The sequence below is a fragment of the Choloepus didactylus genome, chromosome 9, assembly GCF_015220235.1.
Source record: "Choloepus didactylus isolate mChoDid1 chromosome 9, mChoDid1.pri, whole genome shotgun sequence".
Lineage (NCBI taxonomy): Eukaryota > Metazoa > Chordata > Mammalia > Pilosa > Megalonychidae > Choloepus > Choloepus didactylus.
The window spans coordinates 90,731,985-90,744,311 of record NC_051315.1 but is presented as its reverse complement, the minus strand read 5'-3'; the positions used below and the strand labels follow the sequence as shown (position 1 = coordinate 90,744,311).

General features: G+C 38.4%; 1 protein-coding gene across 2 annotated transcripts in view; it reads left to right on the top strand.

The window, feature by feature from the left end:
* Positions 1–12,327, top strand: part of SATB2 (SATB homeobox 2) — a 202,264-nt gene that overhangs the window by 139,789 nt on the left and 50,148 nt on the right. For both annotated transcript variants that reach the window (XM_037850209.1, XM_037850208.1), the window contains 2 exons: positions 2,122–2,334; positions 6,565–6,720. In XM_037850209.1, coding sequence (XP_037706137.1) covers positions 2,122–2,334; positions 6,565–6,720 — 369 coding nt within the window. The remainder of the gene's footprint in view (positions 1–2,121; positions 2,335–6,564; positions 6,721–12,327) is intronic.

Sequence of the window (12,327 nt, the reverse complement as noted above, 5' to 3'; positions counted from 1 at the left end):
CTCCTTAAAATTTTAATAGTCTGAGATCTATTAAAATACTAAAATTACAGAAAGAAAGAGGGAGAGGGAAAGGAAAGAAGGAAGGGAGGAATGAAGGAAGGAAGGAAGGAAGGTAGGTAGGCTGGCCAGCTCATTCTGTATGTGCAAGGTTTGTCATTTAAAAACACTTAGAAAATATCAATCTGAATGTCTTATTGCTATTGGAAATTGGTAGGGATTTTAAATCCATTTCCCTGTTGCTTCTTCAACATATTAATTTGGAGGTTTTTATCCTCAAAAAAAAACTCAACCCAGTGTGAATATTTCAGGTGCTTAGTGGAAGTAGAAGTCAAGTAACTTAAGATTTAAGGATAACTTAAAATTAAGGGAATTTTAATTCCAGAAAGTGAGTCAATACCTAGATGGTATAACATTTTCTAGAAGACAAGCTTCTCACTTGTTGCTTCTAAAAGCATGATAAGAAATCTGGATATTATTAAAATCATGTTACCAGCAGAATATTTTTACATACACATCCCACCTTGGCCTTTTCCTTGGGCATGCATGCACACACTTTTAAAATTTCTTCTATCTTCATTTTATGGCAAATTATATTCTTATCCTGTCATTTCTCTATGAAACATACACACACAGTTATCCATCCCTGGCCATATTTATACATGTGTTTCTAGCAAGTATTATGGCATCTCTAATCAAAGTAATATGACACCCAAGTTATAGAACTGTCAGATGCTATGCCACTTTTATGTTTTGAGTAATGATTACCTCCTTGGAGTGGTGAGAACTGTGATAGACATTCCTACAAGTGGCATTTGTTTTACTCTATTACAATGCAACATTTTATTAAAAAAAAAATGCCTACCTTGCACTGCACATTTCTAGCCAGAGATGGCATATCCATTTGCATCCAATGTCTTCTTATTTTTGAACCATTTATTAGAAATCTGATACTTGATTCCTTTGTACTAATTTTCACCTCTGTGCAAACTTCTGTACCACTTCACTACTGTTCATAGAGACAACTTAGGGTTACTCATCAGTCCTAAGATACAGGGTTAACATCTTAGCTCTTCCCAGGGGATAGTCTTATGTCCTAATCTCTTGAAGGCATGAAGCTAGGAATGTAAAGTGATGCCTTTGGGTGATAACCCAACAAATGTGCAGAATGGAAACGGATCCACGTGTACCCAAAGGACTACAATGTTCCAACTCAGATCTTCAGCTCTTTTCTTGAGCCCATATTACTTTTCTCTGTACTTGATAACATTCTCCTTTTCTTTGTGACTTCTCTGTCATTGGAGCGCATGAACACACTAATTCTCTAATGAAAGCTTTCTATTTGGGTGAGCCACACATTCAGAAAATATCTGTGCCTATCCTGGCATTCTTTATGGTGTGTCTGGCCCTCACTGCATGTGACTATGTTTTCATTGTGGGATTAGAGCTTCCCCCACAAAGGCATCTCATGAGAAGGTTTGAGTGGCCCTGCAGTACATATACAAGGATACCTATGTTGTGTGTGTGGATTGGGAAGTTAGCAGAAGGTTAACTAGCCATTTGCTTTTGTCTTTTTTTTTCCCCCATAAGATACATCTAACATTGAAAACAGTGGCTGGTCATACAGAAATTCAGCCAAACTCTCTCTTTTTTTTAATCAATGTAAATCTCCCATGCTGTTTAAATGTCGGAACTAAATTTACCAAACTTGGCAGATTTGTAAAGCTGAGCAGGGCTGCCAAGTTTTCCCAGTTTCAAGCAGCGAGAGTTCTAACAGTTCCTGAAATACTCGTAGGAGGCACCTGGTGGTAATTGCGGTTTCACAATTCTTCCCAAGCGCCTACCTTGCTAGCTGGCATCTCTGTACACCAGTGATTATTACAGTGACGAAAAAGTGTCAGAATAGAATGGTCCCAAAATAAGGCACAGCCTCAGGAAGGCAAGCACTTTCCCAAAAAATCTCCCTGTTGGAAAACCCTAAGGAATTAGACTGAGGTATTTGACATCACAGCCCAGCTGGTTACAGCAAACAGATAAAGGGGAGGGAGGGGTTGAAGAAGGAAATAACACACATTTACAAGTAGATATGATTTGGCCTTTTCTCCCCCCCTCCCGTTTAACCAGGGATTGTTATCTGAAATTCTGCGTAAGGAAGAAGACCCTCGGACAGCCTCTCAGTCTCTTTTAGTAAACCTGAGGGCCATGCAGAATTTCCTCAATCTGCCGGAAGTGGAGCGGGATCGCATCTACCAGGACGAGCGGGAACGGAGCATGAACCCCAACGTGAGCATGGTCTCCTCAGCCTCTAGCAGTCCCAGCTCCTCCCGAACCCCTCAGGTGAGATATTCGCCACTGTCTTTTCACTTTTGCCTTGGAAGCATCTTGCTTTCACTGATACTGTGTTTTCTCTCTAAAATTAAGGAACGTAATTCAAGGATTTTAATCCACTGACTATGTTGGTCCAAGGATGTGACCCTCTCGCCATATAATGGTGACTTTCCTGTACTATAGCATATGTCACTACTGTACCTTTGGGAAAGTCCAAGCAAGAGAGGGTGCTATAATGTCTGTATACAGCTGCTTAGTTCTCTGCTTAGTAATGGAAGACAGGATTAGGGGATTTGCATTGAAGCTGAGTTTGCATAGCAAGCAAGATGCTTTTCCTTCAATTGTATGCTTATTTTTTTGGTTGGGGGAGGGAAGGTGGTTGAAGGCAGGGTAAGGGAAGTGCTACAAGTTCTGCTTTTATGCTACGGAAAGACTGAGTGGGAGAGAAACCTGTGTCATGGAAGCATGGATATGCATTGGCTAGGTCAGAATGACTAGTTTGCCAGTCAGATATCCCTTAGAAAATGGTAGTGAAAGTGTAGTCCTTAATTATGTTCTTTCCTAAGGTGATCTTTCCATTGGGATTGGGTGACTCAACTTTCCATCTTCCTCTTCCTTCTTCTTACACTTTATAAGTATTCCGTTCTCAGGCCTTCCTGCAAATTCATGTGTAGAGTAAGTCCTAACAGAAGGATTGCGGTCTCAAGGCAGTTAGGAATTACTTCCAATTCAGATCCAAGACCACTCATTTTAGCCTGCTACCTGTTTCTCTTAAACTTGGGCTACCCAGTGGATTTATGATAAAACCATCCTGTTCACTGTTGCTAAGATGGTTGCAAGTTCTGTTTGCGTGATCGTTCTCAAAACCAATATTTAACAGACATATTTATACAAATTTGAAAACTGGGTACTTCAGTATCAAAGATTTTCTGCTTGGATATTCCAGTTTTGTCTTTATGAATTTGTTTTCTGATAAGTTCCAATGAACTGATTAAGCATAGAAGAAGAATTTTGTTTTTGTAAAAATACCTGAGCTTTTTTCAAGTACATCCATTTTTTTTTCCCCAAACTTCTTAACTCTTTTTATATTTCTGCATTCTGCAATGGATTTTTGATTGTAGGTCAGTTTCTGTCAGGCACTGCCAAAATTCTGAGACTTACGCTTTAGTCTTCAGTGAATTATTAGTTTTAGTTACCCTTAAACCAAAAATAAGTCACTTGACTGCTTACTTTGGATAAGTGTAACCAAGCCTTATTTAATTATTTTTTTTTTTAAATTTTGGGGCATACATATTGAGTTAGTGAATTGGTTGAGTTGTTAATTTGCACTAATGTTTACTCCTATTATAGTCACCAGTGTTTTTTTTGTTGTTGTTGTTTTTTTTTTTTTTTTTGCTGCATTGAAGCTGATTAAATCATTATAGGAGAGTTCAGCCTTGCTTCATAGCCATTTAACCAGGCATCTCTTCTAAGAAAGTCACTTCTACTAGTACAGAAAATAGCACTGGCCTGAGTATTTTGTTTTAGCCTCTTTGTAATATTTTTCTAACAAGATTATATCTTGGGCAACTTTTCAAAGACCTGAGGGCTTTCAGAGCCAGATCAACGTAACAAAGCCACACAGGGTCAATATTTTGCTTTTCATGAATAGTAGAAAATCCCATCTAGAAAATTCCTAGATAAAAGTGTCCTTTAGGGACAAGTATAGTAAATAAATTGATAATTTAATTTCATAAATAGCTTTAAGACTTCTGAAAATAAATATGAAATATTTAAATGTTTTGTTGTTTGTTTTGAGACCACAGCCATAACTCCCACATGTATACATTCTCTGGAACTTTCTTCTTTTTCTGTTTGTTAAAGATTAAGAAAGGGAAAGTTATTAAAATCTTTAAAAATATTTCATGATTATATACTTACTCAAAATTCTTTACAGACTATCTCAATAGTAAAGACCCATAATACCTTAAAGTTTTCATCATGAGAACAAATCTTAAAGGGGTGCCCACTGGCTCAGCCTTTTAGTTAGAGTCAGTGATCTAGACAACTCAGAAAGCATTACACAGTTGCAGGGAGATTATTTTCCATTAAAATGTTTTTAAAACAAATTGAAGAAATTTCAAATTCAAAATTAAAGGCCCAGAGTCTCTTCTCATAATCCTTCAATTGGCCAATATTCCCTGCTGTATTTAATAATAATAAAACAACAATGCAAGGATAAAAGCAATCATTTATGAACATTTGTTGTGTATCAGATCAGTAATTGTGAGCATTTTACACTAATATAATCCTCACCATTTTGTGGTGTTATCCTAATTTTATTGAGGCTTAAGTGGGTTAAATAACTTCTATAAGATCACATGGTTGAGTTGGCACAGCTTGGATTTGAACCCTGGTACTTGTGATTCAATTTATATATATTGTAGTGCCTTGAGGGGTTTCTCTTTAGCCCCTGGGGTCCTGACCAGTCAGTATGATGAGAGTCGTTGGAGCTGTGAAGAAACCTGAGTTGAGAAAGGCAGAGATGATATGTTTAAATATGTACTTAATATTAAGGAAAAGCACTGTGTTAATTAGAAATTTTGAGAAGAAAAAGGAGTTCCTTGAAAAAATTACAGAGAATTGGATTAATATGGAAAGGCCCCAAACTAGAAAGGAAAACAGTGGCCATAAAAACTGGAGTTTTGGGAGGCTGTGTAACATGATGGTGTTCTGAGCCCATGCTTTGGAACCTGAAATACTTGAATTCTCATGAATCTCTTTCTGCTGCATATTCTTCTAGCAAATTAAGTATCTTCTTTTGTTTTCAGTTTCTTCACCTGTGAAGTAAAAATAACAATGCCTACCTCACTGGAGTTCATAAATGAAAAAACTAAAGCAAAACACTTTCTGGAGTGCCTGGTACATACAAAGTACCCCATAAATTATAATTAATATTTAGTAACTAGAAAATAGCACAAGGCAAGGAGGTAGAAGGAAAATGGCGGAAGCCACTGAGCCTTCTTGGGAATCAAAGCCTTCATGGAAAGTTAAGATGTTAAGTCCAGCTCCAAGAAACCATTGAGAATGACTTCCCAGTGCCCAGGACTATATGCTCTGTCTTTTTTTCAGACCCTCTGCTATTCAGTCCAACAGAGAACAGCTCAGGGTATCAGCAGAGAGAAAGCTGTGATGGCTTCTCTTTTTCTGGGATTTAGGGACAACTCTCTTGGTTTGGGATTCTCGGGTAAGTGGAGGCACAAAGAGAAAACTCAGTTTAGACTAAATGAGTTGGCAGTGCTGTTGAGCCCAAGATGAGTGTGGACTTTTTCCAGAGTCCTGCTGACAGATGGCTGAGCTGAAAACCTCAGCACTGGCAAGAGACCTCCCCATTAAGGTGGATTGCTTCAGCCCCCTCTCATTAGACACCAGGAAAGCATTTTAGAACCCAGATCAAGCAAATGTTCTAACAGTCCTTTGGATCAAGTAGATTCATACATTTTAGGGTTATCCTAACCCCAAGAAGTACAGACACTTTCTATATTGTCCTTCATTTGTCTCTGAAGCTGATGGGAAATCATTCAATTAAAATGAGCACTGCAGAATACATAAAACCTCAATATGAGTTTAAGAAAATGAAAATGGCACATCAAAGGCATTCTGAAGCCTAGTTTTATGAAATGAAATTTTGTTTCATTTCCACTGATTTCCTAGGTGAAATTAGGTGACTGTCTGGGTAGCATAATGATGATAATGATGGGAAACCGTACATACTCGAATGACATATGTAAAGCTTTAATAAAGAATGAGAGAGACTCAGGGGCGTGCATTAAATTGAGTAATAATTTATTATTTAGAGATCTCTATCCATTTACTCATTTTTTTTTCTGGCATTGGGTCTTGCTCCAAGGCATGCCATTTTTAGAAAGAAAAAGTAACTGTATGTGTGTGTGTGTGTGTGTTCTGCATGCTTGTTTTGCAGTTAGATGGTTGCTTATAGTTCAGTGCCATCCTACCTGTGAACCATCCAGGATACTGAGAGGGAGAGAACAGGGTTGACAGGATGCTGCATGTCCTATAGGAATGCACTGCAATTATTTCCAATCACAATTAACTTGATTAGAATAATGGACAGGAAGTGTCCCTCTGTAGCTAATGCAGTTTGGCATCAGCTGACTTAAATCCTTTGATAATTTCTGCACAGATGGCTGGGCTGAATGCAGCACTTTTTAAATTATTATTTTCATGGTCTCTTGGTAGGCCAAAACCTCGACACCGACAACAGACCTCCCCGTTAAGGTGGACGGCGCCAACATCAACATCACAGCTGCCATTTATGACGAGATCCAACAGGAGATGAAAAGGGCCAAAGTGTCCCAAGCCCTGTTTGCCAAAGTGGCTGCAAATAAAAGTCAGGTGAGTGATTTTTAAAAGGGCACAAGCACGGGCTGGGATTAGACCTTTCTCCTCTCCCCACCAATAAAAATACATCTGTTCCTTTAATAATAATACAGTAATAATCCCCAGGGAGCCTGTCATGTTCTGCCTTTTGCACTATTGAAGTTTAAAATAGAGACTAAGTCAAAACTGGCTCTGTTCTCTTGAAGAATTTTTTCAAAAAGAATCTGCCTTGAGTGATTTATCTCCTAATTCTAAACCCTGCTATTTATCTTTTATTGGGGGTGGGGTAGGGAAGTGGTTGTTGGTGGTGTTGATTTGAGCAAAACATCACCTTTCTGAGACCTAGCTTTAGCCAGGCATCATCACCTCTCTTATTCCCATCAGGGGAATGACTTACTTTGTCATAATAACCACATTTCCCAAACCCCAGAGACATGTTGGGCTGTCAGGTGTTTCTTTTATGTATAGAATACAGTTGTTTTTCCAGGAGAAAACACACATGGGGGAGTCCAGAGTAAGTGCTAAAATCTTGAACAGAAAAAAATGTAAGCTTATCCAGTAAAATTTTTCAGAGTGTGGAGATTGTGGGGAATGTAATGCTCCAGGGAAAAGGGCAAACAGCTGCTTATGTTTTTTTATTTCTGAAAGCGGCGAAGTTGATAGGATTTATTATCTGTTTCTACTTGTTTAAAGGAACAACTGCTGTCCAATCCCAGAATCAGTGAGGTTGAGGCATGTACTTGTTTATCCCTAGGATGAACAATTACCTGATGCAGGGTGGAGGAAACAAAAGTGAGTTAAAGTATAATTTTGAGAGTCCTTTGATTCTGAGCTTGATTTCCTCTGTGACCTTGCATGACACAAATGTTTTCATTCCTACATATGTAAATGGCAAAGTGGTCCATCATCTCCCTAACAGATCTTCTGTTGTGTGCTATAAAGAAAGGAAGTTTCTGAATATTGTATTTCTATTTAGCAAGAAGGCAATCCAGTTTTCAATAAAATCTACATTTGTAAAATGATAGTTAAATGTTATATTTAGATTAATGATATGATTTGGGGATTAGCCATTTGTACCTGCAGTTTTGCAGTAACCTGAGATAAGTTACTTTTCAGATGTTGACAAGAGGAGTAAACTATCAAGGAACTTTGAAGAGGATTGAAATGTTTGATTCCCTTTTCAATTTCATTGTAGTTTTCTCTAGATTATGCTTACTCTCTCTCATCAATGAAATCAGTGAAACACAGTTTGCTAAGACATGATGTCCAACCATAGTATGAAATACATGAAAAGAAAATACCATAGTGTCTTCTTAAACTGTTAAATGCATAAAATCCCATGTACCACATGGCAAAATATAATGAGAGTTGGAGCTGTTAAATGAATAAAGCTGTTAAATGCATAATGCCACTTGGCATCACTACTGTGCATTTAATGGTTTTCCACTGTGTAATAAAGGACATATGTGGTAAATGTGCAGTGAGTATAAAAGCTGCACAATTGGTTTTGCAAACCTGCTCCTTAGTCGTGACTTGACGTAAATATCAAAGTTTCACTTGGTCCTTGATTTATAAGAAGCTATCAAGAAAAACTGAAGATCACAGCCTTGATTCAAAATGTTTATAATCTTCTTGCTGACTTGGCACCATGGCTCCTGGAAATAGTGAAGCCAGCTTTTCAAAATAATTCAGGTGGCTGATTGAAAACTGAGTTTGCCAATTGGCAGAAGCTTAGCTCTTCAAATTTTTGATGCCTCCTGAAAAAATCAGTAGCCCTGATTTTATAGCATCAAGGAAAATTTTGTTCTGGGGATTAATGTGCTCCAGGATGAAGTCAAGTGTAAGTGGGGATAAAGATACTTTGAAATTTTTCTTTTCTTCTTGGGTCAATGGTTTTGTTCTCATTTATGAATAGGAAACCGTATTGCAAATAACTGACTAAATTGGCAAATCAAGTGTAATGTTTTTCTAAAATGGCAGTGCCTATCAATTTAGCATAAGGTATTCACTACATTTTATAAGTACTGGCAATGGCTTGATAAAAAGCATATTTGGTAAAATCAATAGCATGATTTGGTACCTTGCACATAGATTTGGTGCACATCCACAAGATACATATATCACTAATTGTGGGACTTTGGCCAAGGTACTTAAACTCTCCAGTCTGCAATGGCCAGTGGCTACACTTATATCACAGGTTAATGAGGACTGAGAACAAAGATTTTCTCTTTCTTCCCTGCATTCTCTTCCCTCACTCTATTCTTTCTCTTTGGAGGAATTGGAAGTTCTTGGAGTAACTAAGGAGGCAAATGAATAGCAAGGATTCTGCATTCTCTTGGAGGTGAAATTAGGGGAAACTCAATTCGGGATGCCATGACTGGAGTGGGCTTTGAGCCCCAAAGGCCTATTTCAAATATGCATTGCGAACTTTCCCCCTCCATTTGAAATTTCTTCTAAAATGGAAATAAATCCTCCATTAAGCCTCGTTTACCTCTTGGTTTGAATGCTGTAATCAGCTATTAAGAATGATATCTAACACTGTACTTTATGTTAGGCAACTTTGAATTCAGGAGTAGGAAAAAGATAGGAAAATTTTAGAGAGATTAAGAGTGGTGGGGTGCAGTAGCCAGCATGTGTTGAGGTCTCTAAGTGTTTTGGGTGCAGACACAAAGGGAGGGGAGGCCCAGAAAAGGAGCTAAAAGGGTGACAAATTTTACTTTCCCAGTTTTTCCTGTAGTCCTGTTGCTGAAAATATATTACTGGAAAGTGTGTGTGTGTGTGTGTGTGTGTGTGTGTGTGAGTTTCCCCAGCACATGGCATGGTTATGCCTGGATGCATCTGTAGGATTGCAGATCTCCTCCTCCAGCTCAGTTCCAGCTCCTTTGTCATGACCAGGCCAGACCATTCATCCAATTCCATTCAATGTCTCTTATCTGATCCTTGCCCCTTTCTCCATGGGAGAAGAGTCAAAAAAGAAAAAGCAGTAGAAAAAAATAATGCAAGGAAAAGATATATTTATGCACTTTTTACCTTTTACTTTCCCTTCATTTTCAATTTGAGATCAATTTAGTTCCTTAGAATGTGTGTGTGTGTGTGTAAATTCTGAGGATTATTTTCCTTTGCCTTCTGCAGAATATTAGATCACTGGACTTCATGGGATAAGAAGACACCCTGGTCAGTGATATTCTCCTTAAAATAGGAATGAGGGGTCCTTAGAGAGGACCTAGGATGGAAAGGCAGGTGGGATATTTTCTGTGACTTCAGTTTGGTCCTTACATACGAAGGGCCACCAGAGAGTGAACAACAGCATACAGACTGAGTGGCCACAGGAACTCCTCTCCCCTCTGTGGCTTCTTGTAATCCCCCTACCTCTTACTCAGATTCTATAGGACCGCTTTTCCCCTTCCTCCCCAGTTGATGCACATCACCTGTGATCTGGGAAATGGAAATCCAGAGGGGAGAAAAGCCAGTAGTAAGCTGTGGGCACTCTCCCATTGCAGTCTTCCAGGGCTGGCCATGTATTCTGTGACAGCATCTTCAACCACATTTCTTGCCCTGGATATCACATGCTTCTTTCCCCAGATCTGCCCCCATTGTTTGCCTCATATCCTGCCCTCTTCTCTCTTCTAGATACTATAGTATTTCAGCTTATAGGATGTTGTGAACAGGCTGAGTTTGGCTTTCTTTTAAAAGAAAAGTGACTCTTGTTTATACACCGAAAGACGCAACTCCACATATTTACTGTCTTTTGCTCTTAGGTTTGGGTGAAAATAGAGAAGGAAGAGGAACAAGAAGGGGCTTATTTTACTCCCCTATTTTGTCCCCATTAAAACAAAAAACAAACAAAGGAATAAAACCTTCAGAAGGGCACTGGGCTTGCTTTCTGTATTAGAAAGGTAGAGAGAAGCTGAGACCTTGCATTCTTTTCCACTTGAACCAGGAGAAGGAGCCTGGTTGAACACCAAATGGTGGTAATCGAAAGAGCAGCAGTCATGCCAACTCTAGGGGCTTTATTTTAAAAGAAAGGAGGTGATCTGGGAACAAACAGGGGCCCAGAAGGGTCTGTGGTGAGATGACACTGGTAGGATGCCTTCTACTCCACTGAGGCTTAAAAACACTGCCAATCCTGGAGTTCCTCTCCCTGCCATGCATGCCTTTCCAGACCCACCAGCCACCCTGCCACAAACTACAGGACCTACCACCAGGTCAGGGATGGGAGAGTCCTTAATCCTGTTTCAGAAATGAGAGAGGAAGATAGAGTCTCTGATCCCACTGCACCTGGCGAAGATGGGGTTCTGGCCTCCAGTGCACAATTCTGAAATCATTTCCCTTAGAAACTACACTACATGTTGATTGGGTTTCATTACATTCTATGTTTCATGTACATTAGAATTAAGTAGCTTTTGTTTACTGACCTTTATGCCATACCACTATGCTTCTACCAAGAAATGTATTTCAATTTTGCAAGTACAGACTTAACAAATTGTATTCCTAAGTGGAAGGCTTCTTATGCTTTAGATGTAGATTATAAGCTCATATTTTGTGAACATCCTTCTTTATCCTAAAATCTCTCCTTATGAAGGGTCTAATTTGCTTGACAGCCTACATTATTTAAAATATGCAGATCTCTGTGGAAGATCCTTTTAAATAAAGTAAAAATAAAGGGAAGATAACTTTACATAAAGAAAAATAATGGGATATTTAATTTGTTTGTTTTCCCTCCTTTGCTCTTTCTTGTTGGTGTTCATTTCATAACCAGTATAGGTGCTAACACATTTTCTTCATTTACTGATGGGTTACTGCATTAATCTTTGCTTTTGCATCTCTTCTTAAAAATATTCCATGCAACATTTAGTTGTACATATTTCATTTTTAAAGAAATAAATTTTATTTTATTGTTTCTTAAGTACTAACATCCTCATTTTAGAAAACTCAAAGTGCAGAAACCTACAAAAATGAAAACACAGATAACCCGTACTTCCGCAACTCAGAGATAATTACTATTAACATTTTAGAGTCCTTTCTGCTAATGTGTATGTGTGTGTGCATTGGTGTCCATGGGTGTGTGCACATGTTTATATTCTGATTTAGATCATATTGTGCAGTACATAATTATAAGACAAGTTAAAACTAACAATTCTTTCTTATTAAGGCAAGCTTTTCATATAGGAGAGGAAATCTCCAAAATAATATAAATATTATCTTTAGTCTCATCATTTAATTTTTTGGCCTTTAGAAAATATTGCATATGGATCAAAGTTATGCCACTTTGCAGAACAAACGATTAGACATTTACCTTCAGTTATTAAGTTTTCTCTGTGGGCATGATTCTGTTGGACATGGGCTAGCTCAGAGTATTGGGAGTAGATGTGGGATTGCCCAGATCTCTCTGGTGTGATGAATGGCAAGAACTACAGGCTATACGGTGTAAAATGAGTTGGTGATCTCAGCTTCACTCATGATTTTTTGCTTTTGTCATATTGTATTCAACATGGAGGGCAGGCTAAAATGAACCGTGCAGTGTGTATGGTTAGCTCTCCTTCCTGCTGAGTGGATTTCTTTGGAGCTCAATCATTTGACAGCCTTACCAAGGGTCCTTCTCTACTCTTGTCAAGTGGAGCA